Below are 25,664 nucleotides of genomic sequence, written 5' to 3'. Positions count from 1 at the left end.
ATCCATTCAGAAAAACCTCTTATTTTAATTTTCATTCACTTTCCTTTGCCTAATTTCATCAAGCTTTCTTTCTCTTCTTCCTTTTAGATCTTCTCAAACGTACCATTTCACTATGGCTTTTTTGACAAACAAACAAGCCTCCTCTTCCTCCATCACCCACCAATTCATATATGATGTGTTCTTGAGTTTCAGAGGGGATGATACCGCATGGATTTTACAAGCCATTTGAATGGCTTTTTGAAGCTGAAGGTTATTCACACCTTCATCGATGATGAACTCCCAAAGGGAGAAGAAATTTCTACTGAACTTCTCGAAGCTATTAGAAGTTCAAGGAGTTCCATAATTGTATTCTCTGAGAACTATGCATCTTCTAGCTGGTGCTTGGATGAACTTGTCGAAATTCTTGAGTGTAAGAAGAATGGACATATGGTGCTACCAGTGTTTTATAAGGTGGATCCCTCGGAAGTACGTAACCAAAAGGGAAAATTTGGAGAAGCTTTAGCAAAACATGAAGTAAATAATATAAAGAAGGTGCAAAGATGGAGGGAATCTCTAAAAAAAGCTGGTAGCATATCTGGTTTGACCTACAAGGACGGGTATTTAATTACTAACCTTTCACTTTATTTATTTATTTTTTTCTTGTTATAATTTTCAATTGTGTGTCTAGTCACTAAATTTTAAGTAAATTAACGCCAGTTACCACTAATTTTTTTCATTGATGGCTTTAATTTTTTTGGGGTCAAATTATGAAAGTATTAATTTTTAATTGCTAATCTAGTTACTACAAAGATCAATGACAGAAACATAAGAATATACAATCAAGATAATCTTACCAATTAATTAGGACATTCTTCCGCAATATTTAGAAATTTTTCGAAAAAGTACTTAATAATTTTGTAAAAACATCAAAAGTAGGTCCCTAATAACTTGTTTCCTCACATCTATAAAATTTATGTAATTTACTTTTATTAACACCTAGTGTTATGCATGTGTGATGCAAGGTATAATAAAAAATCATATTTAAACTAAAGAATATACTTCAATAATATTGTTAAAAGTGAATTATAAATTAGATAATAAAAATTTACTTAAGTTACATAGTGAATACACACCATGTAAAAGTAAAAGTAAACCAAGTTTAACATAGATTATAAAATCATTTAAAATAAATAATGAAACGAGTTCTAAATTTCTTGAAATTTATAATTGACTTTTTATCAAAATATTATTTTATATTTTTAAATATTTTGTGATACGGTTTTACTTAAAAGTAAACTATATTAATAATTTTAATTTATTTATAATAAGCGAAAGGGTGGAATTATATCATACAAATTTCAATACTTATATTACGCTAAGTAGTGCAAACATGACTTGTATAATTAAACTTTTATTATTAAACCAAAAATTTGTGGTAGGTCATTAACATAATATAAAATAAATAATGAAATTTCTCTCAAAATTTGAAAAACTCTTTGGAGTAGAATTTTAATTGAGTAACTTTTATTTAAAATTTTTTGAAACATTGATGATGGAGTTCAACTTAGACCTACTATGAAATTGTTATAATTTACTTATAGTACACCAAATGACCTAAAGAGAGAAAAAAAAAATGAAAAATATGAATCAAATAAATGAAGAGGAGGGCATCCACTTAGCACAACTACAATGGAGGATACAACTTTTATTATATAGTATATGGTATTATATAATTTGGACATGAGTTCATATAAAATTAACTTTATTGCAAATTTTTTGGTGACAATAATTAGTTGATTGATTATTTTATCATTTTAAAAAATTTATATAGTGTACCAAAGGTTTTATAATTTCACTAACAACATAAATCATACAATTTAATATTTAATTTATAATTATTCAATTTTCTTTTTACAGAAAATAACCAAAACTTTTAAAGGCATAGGAACTTGGCTCAAAGAGAGTATGTCACATGTTGTAACCACAACTTTTAGGGTCCAACTTTTGTTATATACAAGTTGTTGATTTGCATAATGCGTTTTTATAAAAAGGTAATACGAATATACCTATTATAATCAATAAAAATTTCTCTATTATCAAATGACAAAAAAAATTAGTCAAGAACTTAAAAGGTAAAGCATAAAAATAACCGTTCCCATATAATATTTACAATAAAGTTAGCTATGTTAGAAATTTGACAAATTTTCTCAATATCCAAACTTTATCTCCCTAATATCAAATCCACGGAAAATGTATCTAAAAGATTTTTAAGTTAAAAAAAAAAAATGAAACAACTACTTTCAGGACCTAAAATACATCAAAACCTTGATTAAGGGGAAAAAAAGTCAACTCTAATACCTAAAATGTAGAAAACTTATCTCAAAATTTTATAAATAAAATAATGTAATAGCATAAAAAAATTTCCAAAACCAAACCCTTACAAAAACAAGATTCAAAACCTAAAAGGAACAAAATATATATATATATATATATATTTATTTATTTATTTTGTTTCTACCTCCTGTCAAACAAAAAAAAAAAAGGTGTATATATACAAACACTTCCAGGATCTAAAGTCCAAAAAAAAAAAAAAAAAAAGTCACATCAACAACCAATTTCTCTCCCTAATATCCAAAACACAAAAAATATATCTCAAAATTTTATAAATCGAAGAGGAAAAAAAAAAAAAAAAAAAAAAAAAAAAGAACGACTTCCAGGACCCAAAACCCAACAAAATCTTGATATAAATAAATATATATATATATATATATATATATATATATAACACACACAACAAAGTCATAACTTTTAATTTGTAATATCCAAAAAGAAAAATGCATCTAATTTTTTTTTTTTTAAAACATTCAAGACATACCTCCGGCAATATCAAAGTTTGATAGTCTGCAATAGTGGATTATGATTGATCTTGCTAATTCCTAAATATTATAACATGGCTCTACTTAATGAATAAACTTTAAAACGGGCATGAAAAATATTAAGTTATTAATTATTCAAGTAAACCAGTATGCACTTATAGTAACAAAAAAAGAGAGTACGTTGATGCTGTTATGTAGAAACAATCCAAAAATAAAAGTGTAGCATTAATTGCACAAAAAAAAATTATCAGCCTGTCAGATAAGTACATAACACATCAACCAACTCAAAACTGTACTTTCTTGCCAAATTATTATCTAGAAAATGGCATTAATACATCATACACACACACAGCTAAAATTTAAAGAAAATTCAATTAGATTTAAATTGAATTTTAAATTTTGCAATACATGTTCCATTTAATTTTTAATTTTATGTCAATTAAATTATTGAGTGTAAAAATTGAAGAGTCTAAATTCAATTAAACTCTAAGTTGGATTTCAATTGAAACTCAATTTTCCGCCACGCGTCCATCTAAGTTTTTAATTTTTGTGGCAAGTAAATTATTAGATACAAAAACCAAAAAGTCTAAAACTAATTAAATTTTAAATCATATATATAAAGGTAATACCATGTAATCTCTTCTAAAAGCAGTGTATAATCTGAATCATATAATTGTGATTTTTTAAAATTATACCCATGCATATGCACAAGCTACACACTAGTTAATAATTAAAGCTAACAAAGGCTACAATAATTGAGGCCATTTTGAGTGTGTATGTATTGTAATTTGTAACTATTTAAAGAATTTTTTTCTCTCTACTTTTAGTTACTACCTTAGTCTCTTGTTTTAATTTTACCAAAACCAAAGGTTAGAGGATAGGTAAAATTATAGTGTACTATTGAATAATTAATATTGTAAAAAAAAAATATAAAAAATAGTGGTGTGGCTGATAATGTGGCTTAACATGAGTGTAACAAAATTAAATTCTACGCTTTGACTTTTATATATTATATAGATATAGATATAGATTATATGATATTTTAGTTGTAGTGCACAGACGAAACATCTTGAAGTTAGTCCTTGTTCATGTATTTCTATTTTTTGTTCTAACTTATTACATACTTTTTATGTTATGTAAATGACAGTTGTAGCTGCTCTCAATTTGAATTTATTGAAGAAATTTTTAAAGAGATCTCAAGTGCTCAATTAAATCACATGAAATTATCTGTTGCAAAATATCTTGTTGGAATAGATACTCGTGTAAATGACGTCATAAATCGGTGTTTAGATATTAAATCAAATGATGTCCGCATTGTAGGGATCTTTGGCCTTCCCGGAGTGGGTAAGACAACAATTGCAAAAGTTATTTTTAACACAATTCATTATTGTTTTGATGGAAGCAGCTTTCTAGATAATGTTAGTGAAAAATCAAGGACAATTGATGGCATAATTCAATTACAAGAGACACTTTGTTATGAGATCTTAGGGTATCAAAATTTGAAGGTGGGGAGTGTATCTAAAGGAATCAGTGTGACGATTGAAAGGCTTCATCGTAAAAGGATTCTTATAGTTCTTGATAATGTTGAAAAATTGGATGAGATAGAATTTTTTCTTGAAAATTATGATAGGTTTACTTCTGGAAGTAGAATCATTATAACCACAAGAGACAAACACTTGCTTGATACTCTTACAAAAAATATTCATGTAATGTACTACGAGGTGAAGGAGTTAAATAAACATGAAGCTCATAAACTCTTTTGTCAAGAGGCCTTTGGAAGAAACAATTTCGAGGAAGATTATTTAGAATTGGTCAACCAATTTATAGATTATGCCAAAAGTCTTCCATTAGTTCTAAAAATAATTGGCACAGATTTGTATGGAAGAACTAAACATGAATGGAAAAGTGCGTTAGACAAATACAAAAGAATTCCCAAGGGAGACATTCAAAAAATACTCAAAATAAGTTATGATGGATTGGACCAAACTCAACAGGAAATTTTTCTTGATATTGCTTATTTTCTTAAAGGATTTTACAAAGATGAAGTTGTAGATATACTAAGAAGCATCAATAACCATGATCCATATTATGATATTGAAAGACTTATTGATAAGTGTCTTATAATTGTTACTAAAGATAACGAATTATCGATGCATGACTTGATTCAACAAATGGGTTGGGAAATTGTTCGACAAGACTCACCAGGAGTGATCAAGAAGCGTAGTAGGCTATTGTGTTATGAAGATGCTCCTGAAATACTAATTGAAAATATGGTATGAGTTGTTTTGATTTACTTTTTTCTATTTTTTCACAAGGGGATTTAGTCATTTTTATTCCTTTTATTTTTTTTTAATGTTTAAGAAAATATAATTTTATTAGTGTGGCTTTTGTTTAAAGTTAACAATCTATTTTTTTTTTTTTGGTGAATTATTTTCTACATTGTGGTTTACGTAATGTTTTGTTCAATTAGGGGTCAAATGAAATTCGAGGCATAACACTGTGCTTGCCTAAACCAAAAAAGCTGAAGTTGAATCTTGGAAAGATGAAGAATCTCAAATATTTGATAGTTTGCAATGTAATTAGTGAAAACCTTAAATCTCTTCCCAATGGGTTGAGGTTACTTGAATGGAATGAATTTCCTTTATCTTCCTTACCATCCGCCTTTGAACCTAAAAACCTCGTTGTACTCAAGATGCAACGAAGCCACATAAAATTGGACGAGCATTTCGAGGTATGATCATTAGCATTTATAAATTCTTATTAGGCTTTTGTTAATGAGTGCTCTTAGAGAATAACTTAAGATGCATTTTTTTTTTTTTTTTTGTGGTTAAAACTAAACCATGCGTTTAATACTAAATTAAATAATATTTCTATACATTTCCAATGAACAAAATCAATTTGTGCACTTAAAAAAAGAGTAATGTTACATGCACTACAAGTTTTACAAATTGATTAAATTGATGTGTTACCAATCATAAAGAGAATTCAAATATTTATTTATGAGCTAGTTGAAGCCCAACATTTACATTCATTATCACATTAATTTGTAAATTTTATATTGTAATACTTGTAGTATCTATAGCATTTTTTTTTTAAAATGTTTATAATAATTCAAAATTGAACATGTGGTATTTCTTAATCTATCCTCTTAGCTTATCATATTAATATATATTTTTTCTTTTTACTAATAAATTTCAAAAAAATATTTCTTCTTTCTACAGAGGTGTCGATTCGAAACATTGAAATATATGGATTTGTCATCTTGTAAAAATATTACAAAGGTACCCGACTTATCACTGATTGCCCCAAACATAAAGGAATTGGACCTTCATGCATGCATAAATTTAGTTGAGGTTCATCAGTCCATTGGACTTCTTGAAGAGCTTAAATTATGGGAACTCACTGGATGCCAAAATCTTAGAATTATACCAAGAAACCTCAAGTTGAAATCTCTAAAAGATTTTCATTTCTTGAGCTGTGAAAGTCTTGAGCAAGGAACGGAAGTGTTGTTTTCATCAATAGGATATCTCATTGCCCTTCGTAAGTTAAGTATAAGTTTAAAAAACGTGAAAGAGGTTCCAAGTAGCATCTCTAATTTAAAAAATCTTAGCTTACTCTTTATGGAAGATTGTGACAATTTTCCAAAAGCCATGGATACTCCTGATTGTTTCCCCAAATTAGAATTTTTAGGTATCCGTTACAGCAATATTACTACCCTCCCTGACATCAATATCAGATTTCAGAAATTAAAAATACTTTACTTTCAGCACTGCTGGAACCTTCGAGAAATTCCAATACCTCCACCACATCTAGAAGATTTATGTATGGAAGGGTGCAATTCCTTGGATTCACAATCAAGAAGAAGATTATTGAGTCAGGTATCTCCCTTTCTCATAGAATGATAGAAAGAAACAATATATGACTAAATTTGCTAAACTGAAGTTTCTTAAATTTGCATCAGTTTGGAGAAATGTTTGGGCTTCCACAAAATATGGTATGTTCAAGGGGATCATTGCATCAGGACTCTGTTTCTGAAAAGTGCTGCGATACATCTAAAATGTGTTCTACACTTGAACTTGGGGATGATGGATTTCAATTTAACCTTATCCTTCCAGGAACTAAGATTCCAAAGTGGTTCAACCATCAAAGTGTTGGAAGCTCCATATCATTCTCAGTTGGTTCGAAATCTCTAGCATTTGCTTTCTGTGTTGCTTTAAAAATAGAACTGAAGGATATTGTGGCAAGTCGATTTGAAAGGTTTCTTTGTTCTGTCTACATTTTCTTCAAAGGTTATAAAAAAAAGTTATTTTCATGTGAATTTTTGTTAGATTCATCATCTTTTATGTGGTTTCACTATAGAAGCAATAGCTCATTTGATGGCATAGTTTTAGAGGATTGCAACAATGTTAAGTTTCTATTTGAGGTTTCAGATTATGATCCAAAAATGGCAAAATTTACAATAGAAAGGTGTGGGGCCCATGTAGCATGCATCTGTCCTTCTCGGAATCCTGCTGTAGATAAGATGGCCTGCATAAGAGTTCATGAAAGTTTAAGAGTGTCCTTTGATGAAAACTTAAAAATGTTTTTATGTAGAGTAGTTGCTCAAAACCTCGTTAGATTCTCAAAAACCTATTGCCCTCTCTGTGAAATAGCTGAAGATTCCCTTTTACATCTATTTCAATGTTGTCCCTATGCCAAAGGAGTGTGGTATGGTGGTAGATGGGATTTTCGAGTTGAAATGATCCGAGCTCAAACTATAATGGAATTTGTTGAACATATAATTGACCCCCCAAGTGAGTTAATCGCAGAAAGAATCACCAAAGATGAGTTCACACTATATGCAGTAGTGACAATGAAAATCCTTTGGATGGCACGAGAGGAAGCTTTGGTTTCAAACACTAAACCCACCATAAACCAATTAGTCCATCGTCTGAACAAACAGTATGACTTTTACTTGAGACCACTCACCAAAGAGCAAAACAGGGGAAGTGCTTGGACCAAACCGCTTGATCAATTGGTAAAGCTTAATTTTGATGCATCATGTGATCAAAATAGTGTAGGCTTGGCTGTGGTTCTCAAAGATCAAGACGGGAATGGGAGAGCTATCGGACGTGGCATAAACAGCAACAGCAAGATGGGATTGGCATTGGCCAAAGTGGAGCGCAAATTGTGGTAGAGGGTACAAAGGTAAGCATTCCTTGTATTTGATAAAATGTTTCTATGGGTTGAATGAATGAACTCACCTCCTTCTTTTCTATAGAGGAGTTTCAATATATATATATATATATATAATGGTAAAATATGGTAAAGATTAAACAATTTGATTGCTATTTCTCTTTCTTTTTTGTAGTCGGATGAATCTCCTCTAGAGATACTCTTTAATTTGTTAGCTTCTTGTTGAGTATTTATCTTTTAGATTGCTCTATTTGAATTGCAGAAAACTTCATTATAAATCCAGCTTGCTAGCCAAATTCTGCTTTGGCTTAGGCTTCTTCTTCATTTGGAAATTTGGTTAGATCAAGAAAATTTGATGCTTTTTCTTTGGAAGTACATACTATCATTGCTTCTTTACCAAGCCAAATTCCGTTAGCTTCATCTCATGTGTTGCCAAGTTCGTGTTTTGTGAGTGTAGATTTTCTTGTGGCTGAGTCCATTGTGTCACGAGCAGAAGATTCATGAACCAGGGTGTGATCAGCCATCAAGCACTTTGTAGAATATGCCAAATGTCAGACTAACAACTGGAGGCAGACCTTCTGGAATTGCCACTACTGATTGTGACTGCTTCAGTGACATGCATGATCAGCCATCCTGCACTTCATCTCTAATACTTTTGAGTTTAAAATATGTCTGAGTAAGAAGATTTAGAGTCTCAGAGCAACAAATGTTCTCTCATTTCATCTATTAAAAATTGCATGTTGTAGTTTTTTCAGTTTAATTTTGTGTTCATTTCTTTTTACATAATGTCTATGATTTCAACCAACATCAGTGGATAGTGGTTAGCTTAAAGAAAATATTGTTGCTTTAAGTCATACTTAATTATAACCAAGCTGCTTGTCTTGTGATGTTACTCTAGGATGTTTAGGTGTCTCAGGTCTTGTGATAAGAATTTACTCAGAAACCATACATTTTTACAATTATTATTATTCTCTAAAAAGGTTAGTTTCTATTGTTTTTTTTTTTTTTTTGTTATCACATCTATTTTGACTTGCATTGACTGATGACTACCTATGCTTTCGTTCTTTTTTAGTCTAATATCTCTGTCATCTCTTTGCATTATTTTAATTTTTCTATTTAATTAGTAATTGTTCTGTACTATCTAATCCCATGATGCCATATTCGAAGTCTAATATGGGAATGGTATCTTATTAAAGATTCTCAGCTAGTCAGCTTGAATAAGTCTAGTTAATAATTTATTTATTTTTTTTGAAAATTAAATAAGTCTATTTAATAATGGTAAGACTATCTCTTGGTAAGGGCCTCTTGATTGGTAGATGCTATGGAATGACTTGGGGGCTTGTTGCATAAAGTAGCACCTATACCTGCTTTCAGTGTGACTCAAAGGACATTATCATCTAATTTTATGTCATGTACTGTTTTAAGTTTTAACTTTTAAGGCCTAGTGTTCAGATCAATTGCTTGGGAATTCGCTACATGTGTCCAGTAAAGTATCTTGAGGGAATGTATGTTTTCTTTGATAGTGTCATTACCTTTGTTAATGTTGCTTACAAGTTACTACCAAAGCCATTGCCCCCAATTGGCGAGTTTTCATGTTTGTATTCCAATTGCCACTTCATAGTTTCTTCTTTCTCAAAGCTGGTACCTGTAAGCCATACTGCGCTTCCAAAATTCTATAGGATAAGGCAATTGCAGTATGTATCTTTTTATGTTTGTGACTGTACTTCTGAATTTTTGTTGTGTTTAAGCTCCTTTTGCATCCTAGAATATTAAATTACTCAAGTGATATGAGAGTAATGAGTTCACCATGAAACCTTTCTCTTAGTTTCCTATCAGTTTGTATGGCTTCCTATATACGTTAGCAAAAACGTTATGGCTGAGAAAGTGGGGTGATAACCTTTCAGAGTCACTCATGATTCATGATGCAACCATTATCCTTGAAAGAGAAGAATCAGCATTAGAAAAATGTTAGCATTGCCATTTGACTTAGTTCATCTGAGCTTGATCTCATGATCAGTTCCTTAAATGTTGTTCTTCCCTTTCCCAGTACCATTTTATATATGCATCTCATTTCTTATATAATCTGTTCTAGTCCTTTCCATCCTAAATCTTGGGATGCATACATCATGTAGAGCAATACATGTGCTTGTAATATCTGTTCCAGTTCTTCTTTTTATTCTGTATAGAATAGCATAGTTGCTGAACACAAAACAAATAAACTGTAAATGTGGCTCATATGCTGGTATCTTGTGTTGGCCCTTTAATGGGGTGTTTTTGATTCCTCAAATTTCTTTATCTGTTGATTTTGCAAATAGTAAAGCTCCAATTATGCAATAATAAAGATATTATAGAAAAATGGGAAAGAAAAATGCCACACCATGCCTAAGAGGAAGCATTGGATTACCAATTAACTGAAAGCAATGCTATTCCCATCAAAGGACACGTATTATTTGAAAACCTTTACTAGGTAGTTGTACCATGCACATCTTTCATAAGATCTAACCGTCCTCAACTTTGGAAAACTCCAAATTCATATTCTTAGAATTTCTGTAGAGTATAGACTTCACAAAATATTTTAAATTTTTGTACCTTGTAACATTTCATTCTTTGTTTTCCCTTACAAAGTTATTGCTTTAAAATGAGGTGAGAGAAATCTCAAATCTTGGGAGTCACCTTGTCTCTCCATGGTTAGTCCTGTTGTTAAAGCTTGTTAAGCCACTTTCCTAGCCTTGCTAGATTGGCAATATTACAACATGCTCCACTTCTAGAGCCTAAAATCTTATTGTTGTGCTACAATACCAACCATGTCAATGAATTCCTAATTTTTTTTCACACACTAAGGTCAAAAGTTCAATGAAGTTACATTGTCTTTAACTAGTCTTTGCAATTTAGTTTAGTAGCAAGGACATGGAGGGGAGAAAAGGAAGATATAGAACTTGCTACCATTTGGATTTGGAAAAGTTATTATAAGAGTTCAAATTTTGTTTCAATATCTTGTGTTCCAGACTTTGAAATGGAGCATAGATTTCACAAAGCCTGTGCATGAGGAATAAAGTTACTATGTTCTCCAAAATAGGTTTTGTACAAGGCAGTACTAGTTTTGTATGTTGTGTAATTATATATTTTCTTCTATTGAGAGTAACAAGGAGGTCCTTGAGAATTCTCACACATCAAACATGGGGATATTAAAATTTATAAACACACTGACACTTGCAAAGGTTCTATTCTCATTGTTGTCCACTTTGCCAAATTGCTATTGAATTGCATCACTTGACAAATAACTCTTTTTCTGCAAGAAGATCCCTGGCTCTTGGCAGAACCTTACTCTTTCTTTCTATCAGCACTAGCAAAAGCTTTCTTTTCACTGTTTACTATTATACATCATGTCCCTTCTAGGTGACTGGAGCATTAGATGGAAGCATACTTTGTCAGCCTCTCGCATGTAGCGGGCTCACATATTTGTAGATCCATTTTCTGAGTATAAATATTTTGTATGAGATAATTTCCTCTGCATTGAATGGATTAAGAACAAATTTTTTGTATATTAAAATAAATTAATAATATTTTATCAAATTGAGCAATCAAGTAGATGAGGTGGAAGCAGTAGCTACTGCCTGAGCCTGGGAGTTTTCCCTGGAAGTTGGTATTACCCAAGGTTTTTTGCAAGGTGATTCCAAGGTATTCTTCCTTTTGTTCTGTATAGCTAAGCATAGTTAAGCCTGTTCAGGCACCGACCGGCACTGATGAAACCAGCCGGCGCCGAACCGATCCGACCGCTTCACAAGCCCACCATAGGTGTCCGGCGCGGTGGTCGGCGGCGATCTGGACAAACCAAAGACGTCCGGTGCGGCGAGCGGTGGCTGTTTTGCACTCCGACGAGGAACCGCACCGTATCTGTATATATATAAATACACACACTATAATTCAACATATATGTATCAATGTTTACAGTTTTTTATTTTTATGTTTCAGTAGATTGAAGAAAACCCAGAGAAGCCATGAAAGCAAATGCAAGGAATAGGAAGAAGAAGAAAACGGCGCTAGACTTAAGGATAGATTTTTTTTTTTTTTTGGTTGACATATACAATCTAGCACTAAAACTACGTCGTTTTAGGACCTGATATTAAATTTTAATATCAGCTCCAAAACGACGTAGTTTTATCATCAGATTAAAAATTAAAAAAAAAAAAAGGGTTTTTCTTCCTACTTTCCTTAGGGAATAATTTACCATGGAGTCAAAGGGTCTCTTTCTTATTTAAGAGGAAGGAAATTGTTTTTCCTTTGCTTTATTCAAAGTTTGAAAATGAATCAGAACGCATAAGCTTTATTCAAAAACGATTTCTCTTCCAAAAAAAAAAAAAAACGAGTTCAAGTGTTAGGCCCACAAAATATTCATTTTTATGGCCCAAAACACGTTATTAGGTCATCTAGAAGCAGATTATTATTTTGTAGGCAATGCACACTTTCCTGGATCAGAGTAAACGAAGAAATTTCTTCCTACTTTCCTCAGGGAATAATTTACCACAGAGTCAAAGTGTCTCTTTCTTATTTAAGAGGAAGGAAATTGTTTTTCCTTTGCTTTATTCAAAGTTTGAAAATGAATCAGAACACATAAGCTTTATTCAAACAAGATTTCAAGTGTTAGGCCCCCAACATATTCATTTTTATGGCCCAAAACACATTAACAGGTCATCTAGAAGTAGATTATTATTTTGTAGGCAATGCACACTTCCTAGATCAAAGTAAACGAAGAAATTTCTTCCTACTTTTCTCAGGGAATTATTTACGGAGTCAAAGGGTCTCTTTCTTATTTAAGAGGAAGGAAATTGTTTTTTCTTTGCTCTATTCAAAGTTTGAAAATGAATTAGAACGCATAAGCTTTAGTCAAACATGATTTCAAGTGTTAGGCCCACAACATATTCATTTTTATGGCCCAAAACACGTTAACAGGTCATCTAGAAGCAGATTATTATTTTGTAGGTAATGCACACTCTCCTGGATCAGAGTAAACGAAGATATTTCTGCCTACTTTCCTCAGGGATTAATTTACCATGGAGTCAAAGAGTCTCTTTCTTATTTGAGAGTAAGTAAATTGCTTTTCCTTTGCTTTATATAAAGTTTGAAAATGAGTGTGTACTAACATTCAATTTCTTCACTCTGCCATTCCCATTCTCTCTCAAAAATCCATTCAGAAAAACCTCTTATTTTGACAAATTTCTCTATTATCAAATGAAAAAAAAAAAAAAATTAATCGAGAACTTAAAAGGTAAAGCATAAAAATAACCGTTCCCATATAATATTTACAATAAAGTTAGCTATGTTAGAAATTTGACAAATTTTCTCAATATCCAAACTTTATCTCCCTAATATCAAATCCACTAAAAATGTATCTAAAGGATTTATAAGTTAAAAAAAAAAAAAAAATGAAACAACTACTTTCAGGACCTAAAATACATCAAAACCTTGATTAAGGGGAAAAAAAAGTCACCTCTAATTCCTAAAATGTAGAAAACTTATCTCAAAATTTTATAAATAAAATAATGTAAATAGCATAAAACATTTTCCAAAATCAAACCCTTACAAAAACATGATTCAAAACCTAAAAGGAACAACATATATATATATATATATATATATTTATATTGTTTCTACCTCCTGTCAAACCAAAAAAAAAGTGTATATATACAAACACTTTCAGGAATTAAAGTCCAAAAAAAAAACCCAAAATTAAAAAAAAAAAAAATCACATAAACAACCAAATTTCTCTCCCTAATATCCAAAACACAAAAAACATATCTCAAAATTTTATAATCGAAGAGGAAAAAAAATAAATAAAGAAAGACTTCCAGGACCCAAAACCCAACAAAATCTTGATTTAAAAAAAAAAAAAAAAAAAAAACCCACAACAAAGTCATAACTTTTAATTTGTAATATCCAAAAAGAAAAATGCATCTATATATATATATATATTTTTTTTTTTTTTTTTAAATTCGAGACATACCTCCGGCAATATCAAAGTTTGATAGGCTGCAATAGTGGATTATGATTGATGTTGCTAATTCCTAAATTTTATAACATGGCTCTTTTTTTTTTTTTTTTTTTTGGTAAAAGGGAAATATTATTAAACACAAAAGACGTAACTACACATCAACAGAAGCCATACTGGCAGCAACAAGTCTACAATAGTACAAACCATTAATGTCCTTAGCTAATAAAGTTTCTAGATCAGCAGTAAAAGGAAAATCAAAAGTAGCAAAGTCCTCCTGCATAAAACAGCCCCATTTTGCCAGCCAATCTGCACATTTATTGGCTTCTCTAAACACGTGAACAACCCGCACTTGAGGAAACTTGTCCAGGAGGTATCTGTAATCAAATAACAGAGGAGCATAAGCTGAATTAGGATTCTTTTTTGAATTTAGCAGCCCAACAATCACCATAGCATCTAGTTCTACTTCCAGTTGCTGAATTCCAAGGTGCTCTGCCAATCTCAACCCATCTCTCAAGGCCCATAGTTCAGCCATGATGCTTGAGGTAAAGCCAATTGATCTTGCATAGCCCTTAACCCATGCTCCTTGACTATCTCTAATGATCCCACCACCCCCTGCCTTACCCGGATTTCCAAATGATGCACCATCTGAATTAAGTTTGAACCATCCCTCTCTTGGCTTATTCCAACCAACAGGTATTACAATCTTGGTATTAGTTTTCTTTCCTTTGCTCACACAAAAATGGTACTCTCTAGCTTGATTGATACAATCATTAGGCAGTTTCGGGTTAGGAATAGAATTGTCAAACACAATCTTGTTTCTATTTTTCCAAACAGCCCAAATAGTGAATAAAAAGACCGTGCTCCATGGAATACCAGAACTATGTAGAATAGTATTCACACTATTTGAATGCAACCAACCCTCTAAACTACCAGTGAAAGTGTTAACACAGTCTGGAGGGACCTCAATACTTCTCCAATAATTTTGAGTTAACTTGCAATCACGGAGAAGATGAATAATGGTTTCATCATGGGACCTGCAGATAGGACACTTGCCATCACAATTTATACCCCTTGCTGCTAGAATACTCTTAACAGGAACACTATTGTGGAAACACAACCAAAGAAACATAATAATTTTGGGCATTATATCAATTTTCCATATCCATTGTCCCATGAAAGGAACTTCAGTGACCTCATTCTCAATGCTTAGTAAGTAAGCTAAATTAGTGGAGAAATCTCCGTCTCTAGTAAATTTCCACATAAGAGAGTCCTCTCTATGGCCAAATTCCTGCAAAGGGAGAGCTTTAATTTTATTCCTAATGGTATCTGGTAATTCAAAGGATATTAAATCCCATTTCCAGCCACCCACATCTCTTAACTCTTCAACAGTAAGTGAGATATCCCTTAGACTTAGAGGCCCCTGAATCATTTCTCTTAGGGATTCTCCCTTTAGCCACTTATCTAGCCAAACTTTAGTCCTTGCTCCAGTCCCAGCACACCAACAGATTCCACTAGAGAAAATAGTGAACCCCGCTTTAATGGCCTTCCAATTAGGAGAAGAGGGGAGAGCATCCGGATCCTTTGCTCTCATTCTAGAGGAGGAGCAATATTTCTTCAAGATGACTTGAGCCCACAAGGCATCCTTCTCTTGATACATTCTCCAATTCAACTTAGCAAGTAAGGCTAAATTTTTTGCTTTGGCTACTTGAATTCCGAGTCCCCCATCCTTCTTAGTCTTCACAATCTTTCTCCAACCAACAAGGTGCAACTTTCTTTTTTCACTAGTGGATCCCCATAGAAAATCCCTATTCACTTTATCAAGTTTATCACAAATATGTGTTGGAAGAGCCACCCCTTGCATAATATGATTAGGAATGGCTGACATGACAGATTTAATTAAAACAGCCCTACCTGCGAAAGACAAGAATTTAGCTTTCCAACCCGAAAGCTTATTCATGACTCTCTCCACCACAAAGTTATATTGTCTCCTATTTGCTCCTCTATGCCTCAAAGGAAACCCCAAATATTTGCCAATACTATGAGTTTCCTGTATGCCCAGCAACTCACACACTTCCATTCTCTCCTCTTCCTTGACATTGGGAGAGAAGTAAATTCGAGATTTCTCCAAGCTAATCTTTTGGCCTGATTCTAAGCAAAATTTATTCAATACATCAGAAATAGCATCACAAGCATCATGCCCCACTTTGCAAAACAAAATGATATCATCCGCAAAGAGGAGGTGAGAAAATCCCAAATTATCCCGAGATGCCTTAAGGGGAATCCAAGAACCTTCCACACACTTTTGCTCAATGAGATGGCTTAAATATTCCATACACAATATAAATATGTATGGAGATAACGGATCTCCCTGCCTTATACCCCTAGAAGGTTCAAAGGGTTCAAGCATTCCTCCGTTCACCAAAATGGAGATATTAGTAGAAGAAATGCAACTCATAATAACCCGAGTCAGCTTAGGAGGAAAATGAAAAGCTTGTAAGACTTTGTGGATAAAATTCCATTCTAGTCTATCATAGGCTTTCTCTAAATCCAGTTTAATCGCCATGAACCCCATTTTGCCTTTCTTCCCATCTATAGAATGAAATAACTCTTGAGCGATGATAGTATTATCAAGACCCTTCTTCCTGGAACAAAGGCAGCTTGAACGGGAGAAATCAAATTAGTAAGAAGAGGTCTAATACGGGCCACAATAATCTTTGAAATGATTTTATATACAGAGTTACAAAGACTAATAGGCCTGTAATTATTTAGGGTCTCAGGACTTTGGCATTTCGGAATCAAAGTAACAAGGGTTTCATTAATGAAACTCGGAACGGCTTCTTTGATGAAAACTTCCTTGATCTCGTTACAAACCGAGTTTTTCACATCTACCCAAAAATGTTGAAAGAAACCCACATGTAATCCATCCGGTCCAGGGGCTTTAAAAGCTTTAAGAGACCATAGACCAGTCCTTATTTCTTCTTCTGTTACTTCAGTTTCAATTCTAGTACTATCCTCCTCTGATAAAAAACTACACGCAAACTTGGAGACATCCGAATTAATTGGAGAAAAGGAGGATTCAGTGGAATACAATCTTTGAAACCCAGATTTAATGTGATCCTTTACCTCCAAATCATCCAGGATCCAATTTCCAACAGAATCTTTAATACATCTAATTTTATTTCTGTGACGTCTCACCAAAGTAGTAACATGAAAAAACGAAGTATTACGATCCCCAAAATTAGCTTCATTTAACCTTGACTTGAGAGCCCAAAATTCCTCTTCCTGGAGCAAAATAAGAGAATATTCCTCAATCAACTTCTTCTCCAAATCCAGTAAGAAATCATTGGGATTTTCAGCCAAAGCTTTTTGAGTCCCATTCAATCTAGCAAGGGTTCTTCTCTTTCTAGCAAACAAATTTCCAAACACTTCAGCATTCCATTTTTTTGCTCTGTTAGTAAAATCTGAAATGGCTGTATGTAATCTTCTATTGTTTGGCCATGCCTGCTGCACCACTGAAGGAAATTCCGGATGCAGTAACCACATTGTGTGAAATCGAAATGGTTTATTAGGATGCCCCACTTCTTGCCTACATAACTCCAAAAGAACCGGGCAATGATCTGACCAGGTTCTAGGTAAATGAGTCACTGTGGCATCCGCATATAGTGTTCGCCAAATTGGGTTAGCGAAACATCTATCAATTCTCTCTAATATAAGGTCAGTAATGGGCCTACAATTCGTCCAAGTGTATTTTGGGCCCGCAAAGCCCAAATCCAACATATTGCATTCATCCAGACACTCTTTGAATTCTAATGCTCTGTTAAGATTGACACTATTCCCGCCAAACTTATCTTCCCCACTCAGCACCTCATTGAAGTCACCCAACATGAGCCAAGGGAGGTTATGGAGTTGACTAACCATTTTTAAATTATTCCAAAGAATTCTTCTTTCTGCTATTCTAGGACTAGCATAAATAGCTGAAATAAGCCAAGATAAATTAGAGGAACGCACCTTAACAGTTGCATGGATTTCCTGCTCCGTAGTTGATAGCAGGGTGATCTCCACATCTTCCATCTTCCAGAGAATCCAGAGTCCTCCAGCATACTCAATTGTATCAGTTACAATGCTCCCATCAAAAGGCAAATCTTCAATGATTTTTTTTGCCCTATCACCCCCTACTCTTGTCTCCGTTATCACCATAATAGAAGTTTGATGATTAATAGCCATTTCAAAAATTCTTCTTTTGAAATCAGCATTCAATGCTCCTCTGCAATTCCACAGCAAAATATTCATTTTGACAAAATGACCCAAAGGAACCTCAATCTCCATAGGATTAGTATTCATTACAGCTGTTTCCACCATACTCCATCCCATCCTCCTCAGTATATCCTTGGACCCCATCCAATCTGGTTTCCATATCATCATATATTTTAGAATGCCTACTATGTCCTCCCTGCAACAAAGGAGTACATTGCATCTCTGCACTGGAGCAAGAATTTGGATGAGCTTCAGAGTTGGATGATTCCCCATATGAGCAGTGACTGCTCCTCTGAAATCCACCAGCTTCCTTTCCTGGATGATCCAACCCGATTCGTCCCAATGAGGCACAACTGATGGCCGCCGCTGCCTGCTCAACTCCTCCGCTGCCTCCATCGAGACTGCTGGAACATCCGTGAGGAACTTCCACCATGGGTTGGGTGTGAGGTTCCAAGCAGGATGATCCAGTACAAGGTTTCCTGATCTGATGCTTGTTGGGGTTAAGGGAAAGATGTGCTTCCACGCTTGCCCCAACTCCTCCTCGAACCATCCCGGCGTTTCTGTCGGATTGGCTCTGATATGCGCGATCACCTCGTTCGGAATTACCACAATTCTGTTCTGATACCACATGGCCCATCCGGATTGAGGAAGTGGGCTCACTCCCAGAAGAAAACCTTCCATTCTCAAGCTCATCAGTTCCTACAACCTCACTATTTCCTCCCAAGCTTGAAGTGAAGCGTTTCTGAGTTTTTGAACCCTTAAGACTCTTGGTACTCTTAATGCCCAGACTTTTACTATTTTTAAATTTGTTTTTCTGATGGGTCTTGTAAATAATCCCATCCTCCCCTGTAGAAACCTGACTTTTTTCACTGCATACGGCATGCTCACTGCTCAAAGCCTCCTAGCAGACGTCCATTTCATTCTCGGCTGCCACAAAATCTGTCCTTTGCTGATTTTGCACAACAATAGCACCCAAATTACCCCTAGCCGAATCAGCCAAGTCCTTAGAACCAATTATTCTAAGGTTATTTCCTTCAGAACCCGTGACATTTGGCTCTGAAAAGTCAGATTTACCCTTAAGCTCTTGAAAATTTCCTTGATTTAAATTGTTGGGCCCACGAGGACGGCCAGGCCTATTAAAATTCTTTTTCCTAGTAACCACCATCCAGGGTCCATACTTGGAATCCAACTGGTTGGTTTCTTTTTGTTCAGTTGAGATATTCTCATTTACAACTACTTCTTCTCTAACAGCAGGTTTGATATAGTACGGGCAAGAATCACGCTTATGACCCAAACGGCCACAAGAGAAACAAAGTGTTGAAACACCTTCATATGTGATTCTTTGAACCAATTTGCCCACACGAACTGAGGTGATAAGTGGTTTGTCCAAATCCACTTGCACACAAAGTCTGGCATAGCTCCCTCTAGATTCAGATGCTGTGTACGAATCAATACGAAGAACAGGTCCAATAGCATTTCCAATTTCTCTAAGGACAGCAGCATCATAAAACTCTATTGGTAATTCAGGAAGCCTCACCCACATTGCAACTGAGGATAATTTGGCCTCAGATGCCTTAAAATAAGGCTCCCATGGTTTAATGGCAAGGAAATGCTCCCCTACAAACCAAGGACCCCCTTTGAGCACCTTGTCATAATCATCACTACTGCTGAATCTAATTAAAAAGAAATCCTTTCCCAAATTAACACAGTCAAGTTTAGCCAATGGTTTCCATAAAGCATTGATTTTGAAAGTCAGGTAGTTGAAACCCACTGTCCTACCATAAACTTTCACGATCAAAGCTTTCAACCATGGTGCTCTTATCCGAGAGAAAGTTTCCTTAGAGAGCTTAACCTCAACCATACCTTCTATCAGCGGCTCTAGATCCGTGTCTGACTCGTCGTTATCATCCCAGTTCCTCTCAAAGCTGAAAGCTTGCTCATATGCACCTGGGATGTCCCCAAGCAACGTGTCTCTATAGGAAACGATAGTCCTGGGTTGGGTGAAACTCCTCGCACTGTTACTGTCCTTAAATTTCTTAACACTCCGTTGTAGCTCGTCTTCTTCCTCACTTGATCTTCGTGTTGGCATAGCAATCTCTGTCATATTCATTTTCATGCTACACTTTTATTTTTGGATTGTTTCTACATGGCTCTACTTAATGAATAAACTTTAAAACACGCATGAAAAATGTTAAGTTACTAAAAAAAGAGTACGTTGATGCTGTTATGTAGAAACAATCCAAAAATAAAAGTGTAGCATTAATTGCACAAAAAAAAAATTATCAGCCTATCAGATAAGTACATAACACATCAAAGAACTCAAAACCGTACTTTCTTGCCAAACTATTATCTAGAAAATGGCATTAATACATCATATATATATATATATAGGCACACACACATATAGAGCTAAAATTTAGAGAAAATTCAATTAGATTTTAATTGAATTTTAAAGTTTATGCTACATGTTCCATTTAATTTTTAATTTCATGCCAAGTAAATTATTGAATATAAAAAATCGAAGAGTCTAAATCCAATTAAATTCTAAATTGGATTTCAATTTTCTGCTACGTGTCTATCTAATTTTTTAATTTTTGTGGCAAGTAAATTATTAGATATAAAAACCGAAGAGTCTAAAACAAATTAAATTCTAAATCATCTTTATAATAATAATAATAATAATAGGTAAAGCTGAGAGAAAATGCAATTAGATTCCAATTGTAATTAAATTAGAGTCTAATTTTACTCCATGTGTCTCATCTAATCTAAGTTTTTTAATTTTTGTGTCAAATTGGTTAATTTAGTGTAAAAAACGAGGAGTCCAATATAAGTAAACCATAAAAAATATAAATTTTAAATGATTTTATATTTATGAGCTTTTTTTTTTTGTATAACTAAAAACAATTTAAGTTTATAAGTCATATATATATATATATATATATATATTAATAGCCAAAGCTAAGAGAAAATTCAATTAAATTCTAAACTGGAATCTAATTTTGTGCCACATGTTTCATCTAATTTTTAAATTTGTGTGTCAAGTGATTTATTAGATGCAAAAATTAAAGAGTCTAAATTCAATTAGATTCTAAATTGAATTTTAATTGGAGTTCAATTTTACGCATGTGTTCCATCTAATTTTTTAATTTTTGTGGCAAGTGAATTATTAAATGCAAAAATAGAAGAGTCTAGATCTAATTAGATTCTAAATTATATATGTGCAATTGTGATTGTTTTTAAATGTATCCGTGCATATGCACATGTTACACACTAGTATATATATATAAAGGTAATACCATGTAATCTCTTCTAAAAATAGTGCATAATCTGAATCATATAATTGTGATTTTTTAAAATTATACCCATGCAAATGCACAAGCCACACATTAGTTAATAATTAAAGCTAACAAAGGCTACAGTAATTGAGGCCATTTTAAGTGTGTATGTTTTTTTTTTTTTTTTGATAAGAAATACTCTCATTTTATTAAGTAGCGAAACAGTACATAACATCTTGCGAAACCGAAGATGCAAGGAAAGGTGGACACTCTTCCATCCAAGTTACAAAAGAGTCAATATTCTTCGTAAAAGCAACTAAAGTATGAGCTGGTCTATTTCCTTGTCGCCTCACGTGGGATGATTGGAAAGTACAGAACGCAGGAAGTCTTGAACAAAAACCTGAGACCACTGTAGAGATAGAGACCGGGACGTCTAAGGGGTTCTCCATAGCATGGCAAACCAGCATGGAATCTGACTCAAAAATAACATCTCTGACTCCTATGTCCCATGCAAAAACAGTGGCTTCATCCATTGCCTTTGCTTCTGCCTCCAAAGGATCCAATGGGAGAGGGAGGCATTTGCTTAAGGCTACGACAACAAATCCAAGGTGGTCTCTAATAATCACACCGACGCCGATCATGCCATGCTGAGAGAAGACAGCAGCATCTACGTTGACCTTGTACCAGGGAAACACAGGTGGGACCCAACAGCCATCCATGGCTTCTTTGAGCTGAGTGGGCCGTAGGTGTGCAAGTTGGAAGTCATGTAATATGGAGTGAGCTCGTCTTAGAATTTCTTGCGGAGTTTGTCTTGCTTCACCCAGGCGGGTTTTGTTTCGGTTGTACCATGCACTCCATGATATTGTGATTACCAATTCAATAAGTGTGGTGTCCATGTGCTGTTTGAAGAGTAGATACCAGATGAGGTCCATGAAAGACCTATGAATGAACCCAGTTCTCTCCAGTGGTATGTCCGAGAGGGTCCAAAGTTCCTTAGCAACATTGCACTCCCAAAATAAATGTTCAACCATTTCTGGTGCTAGTGTGCAAGCCTCACAGGTGGGGTCGTCGATAACCCGTCTATGGTAGAGGTTGGCTTTTGTGGGAAGTATGTTGTTGCATGCTTTCCACGTAAAATTTTTTATTTTGTTGGGTATGTGCAAATTCCAAATGTGGCGCCAAAACTGGGCTTGCTCATTACTCTGAGATGTCTCAGCTGAGGTAGAAAGCTGGGTGATGGTCCTTGCAACTTTGTATGCACTGTTGACAGTGAAACGCCCCCTAGGAGTGAAGGCCCAAATCATGCGGTCCTTTGGCTTGTGGCGGCTCAGAGGAATGCTTAGGATGGATGTGGCATCTTCATGGAAGAAAACCTAGTTGATCAAGTTTAGATTCCACTCACCACTTTCTTGGTCCATAAGAGAATCCACTGTAGTATTTACAGGCAATAAGGTCGGGGGTGTGAGGACACGGAAGGTGGAGGGTCTTGGCAGCCAATAATCCGTCCACACTCCAATGGACTTGCCGTCCCCTACCTGCCAGCGGTAGCCCGATTGCACAACAGTCTGAGCAGCGAAAATGCTTCGCCATGTAAACAATGGTTTCGTGCCTAACTCCGCATGTAGGAAATCTGTATTTGGAAAATAGCGGGCTTTAAGTACTCTATGGACCAATGAGTTTCTGTTCATCTGTAAATGCCAGCCTTGTTTAGCTAAGAGAGCAAGGTTGAAAGCCTTGAGGTCCCAGAAACCCAATCCCCTTTCTTCCTTTGGTGTGCACATCTTGTCCCAGCTCAGCCATGCCATTTTATTTTTACCTTCTTTTTGGCCCCACCAAAATCTTCGAATCATCCTAGCCAATTCATCACAGAGGGAGTTTGGAAGTTTAAAGACACTCATTGTGTATGTGGGAATGGCCTGTGCAACTGCCTTGATGAGAACTTCTTTACCTGCTTGGGATAACAACTTTTCTTTCCAGCCCGAGAGTTTGTTGTCTAGCTTTTCCTTCAAAGCTCTGAAGGTGTGTTTTTTTGATATGCCCACTATGGATGGCAGACCCAAATAAGTCTCATGCTGTCTGATCACCTCTACTCCAAAGTGATGTTTTATCTCTTCTTGTGTGTCCCGTGGGGTATTTCTGCTAAAGAAAAGAGCAGTCTTCTCCTTATTTAGCTGTTGGCCCGAGGCTTGCTCATAAATAGTTAAAAGATGCTCAAGATGGCTGCATTGTTCTATTGTTGCTTGGCAAAAAATAATGTTGTCATCAGCAAAGAATAGATGAGAGATTCTCGGTCCAAGTGGGCAAGCCGATACACCCCGAAGTTGGCCAGCAGCTGCAGATCGGTTTAGAAGAGCTGAGAGGCCCTCTGCACAGAAAAGAAACAAGAAGGGAGAAATAGGGTCCCTTTGTCTCAAACCCCTAGATGGGATTATGAGACCTCGGGGTTTCCCGTTAATGCTGACAGAATATGTAACAGAGGTAATACATTGCATTATAAGTTTCACCCATTTATCATTGAAACCCATTGTTTGCATAATTTTCTCCAGGCAGCCCCATTCAACACGATCAAAGGCCTTGCTCATATCTAGCTTTAAGGCCATCTCACCAATCTTACCGCTCCTTTTTTGATTAAGGTGGTGCATAGTTTCAAAGGCAACAATAATATTGTCTGTGATGAGGCGGTCAGACATGAAAGCACTTTGGTTTTCACTTACAATATGGGGCAGGAAGCGCTTCAGCCGATTTGCAATGACTGGAGGTGAGTTTAGAAATAACATTACAGAAACTTATCGGTCTGTATTGAGTCACTCTCCTGGGATTTTTGGTCTTTGGAATGAGAACAATATGTGTTTCATTAAAATTTGGAGGAATAGTACCCAAGAAATCTAGAACAATTTTGGTGACACATTCACTAGTAAGAGACCAAAAGTGTTGATAAAAGAGAGGAGGCATACCATTAGGACCTGGAGATTTTTTGGGATGCATCTGTTTGAGAGCTTTGTGGACTTCTTCAGCTGTGAAAGTCTGGGTGAGGAAGGTGTTCATCTCGTCTGTGACCACATGTTGGACTGCATCAACCAGGACTGAGGTATCAGTAGGCCCATTGGAGCGAAAGATGGTCTCAAAATAATTTAGAATGATGTTCTCCGTAGTGTGATCATCCTCCTGCCATTGCCCCGTTGCATCACAAATGCCCCGAATGTAGTTTCTATCTTTTCGGTTTGATGCTTTCTGATGGAAGAAGGAAGTGTTCCTATCACCATCAGTGATCCACAAATTTCGCGAGCGCTAGTGCCACATTGTATTTTCAGCATCTAACCATCGGTTCAAAGACGCTCGTACCTCCTGGATTTCAATATCGTTGCTAATAGGATGATGCTCAAGGACCTGAAGCTTCTGGTTCAGCTTTGCAATCATATTCCCTACGTGACCAAAATCATGTTTATTCCAAGCAGTAAGTCGGTCACGACAGCTAGCATGATAGTTGGTGATTGGATCACCATCCAATTTGTAGAGACCTTCGTGCCATGCTTCTTGGACGATATCGGCACACCGTGGATCTTGAAGCCACATGGCTTCAAAACGGAAGAGAGGTCGGGATCTTGGTTGTCTAGGTCTGGAGGGCTGTATTCAGATGGTGAGCATGGAGTGGTCCGAAGATGACATTGAAACATGATGGACAATGGCATTAGGGAAGAGCGCCTTCCAGGTCATGCTGGCCAGGGCTCGGTCCAGCCTGATATGAATACGACCTTCAACAGGGTGGTTTCGAGACCATGTGAATGGAGAGCCAACATATCCAAGGTCAATGAAACTACAATGGTGAATGGCAGTGCGAAAACGATCCATTTGGCGTGTTGGCCGTAGGCAACCACCCGCTTTCTTAGACTGGCTTGTAATCTCATTGAAATCACCAATGCAAAGCTATGGAAGGTGATTTGTTTGACCGAGAGATTCAAGGAGAGTCCAAGTTTCCTCACATTTGCTAGTTTCGGGATGCTTGTAAAAACCTGTCAACCTCCAACATATTCCTGTTGTTTCACAAAACACATGAGCATCAATAAACCAACGTGAAAAATTTTTGACATGTACCTTTGTACCCGGTTTCCACAGAAG

At 35.1% G+C, this 25,664-nt stretch overlaps 3 protein-coding genes across 3 annotated transcripts; 2 read left to right on the top strand and 1 right to left on the bottom strand.

The window, feature by feature from the left end:
* Window positions 1–207: 207 nt before the first annotated feature.
* Window positions 208–5,592, top strand: LOC115964224 (TMV resistance protein N-like). Its single transcript, XM_031083581.1, has 3 exons — window positions 208–596; window positions 4,003–5,128; window positions 5,326–5,592. The coding sequence occupies exons 1-3, from the start codon at window positions 208–210 to the stop codon at window positions 5,590–5,592; spliced, it is 1,782 nt and encodes a 593-aa protein (XP_030939441.1).
* Window positions 5,593–6,622: 1,030 nt separating this feature from the next.
* On the top strand, window positions 6,623–8,071 carry LOC115962423. The gene is made up of 2 exons (XM_031081261.1): window positions 6,623–6,733; window positions 6,817–8,071. The coding sequence occupies exons 1-2, from the start codon at window positions 6,680–6,682 to the stop codon at window positions 8,029–8,031; spliced, it is 1,269 nt and encodes a 422-aa protein (XP_030937121.1). The 5' UTR covers window positions 6,623–6,679; the 3' UTR covers window positions 8,032–8,071.
* Window positions 8,072–19,174: 11,103 nt separating this feature from the next.
* LOC115964223 lies at window positions 19,175–20,377 on the bottom strand. The gene has a single exon (XM_031083580.1). The coding sequence runs from the start codon at window positions 20,375–20,377 to the stop codon at window positions 19,175–19,177; it is 1,203 nt and encodes a 400-aa protein (XP_030939440.1).
* Window positions 20,378–25,664: the final 5,287 nt, after the last annotated feature.

This window comes from Quercus lobata, chromosome 10 (assembly GCF_001633185.2).
Source record: "Quercus lobata isolate SW786 chromosome 10, ValleyOak3.0 Primary Assembly, whole genome shotgun sequence".
NCBI lineage: Eukaryota > Viridiplantae > Streptophyta > Magnoliopsida > Fagales > Fagaceae > Quercus > Quercus lobata.
The sequence above is the reverse complement of the archived record's forward strand: the minus strand, read 5'-3'. Positions and strand labels throughout refer to the sequence as shown.

Excerpts from the sequence above, each read along its gene's own strand:
- LOC115964224 (XM_031083581.1), top strand. The coding sequence starts at position 208 with ATGGATTTTACAAGCCATTTGAATGGCTTTTTGAAGCTGAAGGTTATT. Across the intron at positions 597-4,002 it reads GGTTTGACCTACAAGGACGG|TTGTAGCTGCTCTCAATTTG; the intron begins GTATTTAATTAC and ends TGTAAATGACAG. Across the intron at positions 5,129-5,325 it reads AAATACTAATTGAAAATATG|GGGTCAAATGAAATTCGAGG; the intron begins GTATGAGTTGTT and ends TTGTTCAATTAG.
- LOC115962423 (XM_031081261.1), top strand. The coding sequence starts at position 6,680 with ATGGAAGGGTGCAATTCCTTGGATTCACAATCAAGAAGAAGATTATTG. Across the intron at positions 6,734-6,816 it reads GAAGAAGATTATTGAGTCAG|TTTGGAGAAATGTTTGGGCT; the intron begins GTATCTCCCTTT and ends AATTTGCATCAG.
- LOC115964223 (XM_031083580.1), bottom strand. The coding sequence starts at position 20,377 with ATGACAGAGATTGCTATGCCAACACGAAGATCAAGTGAGGAAGAAGAC.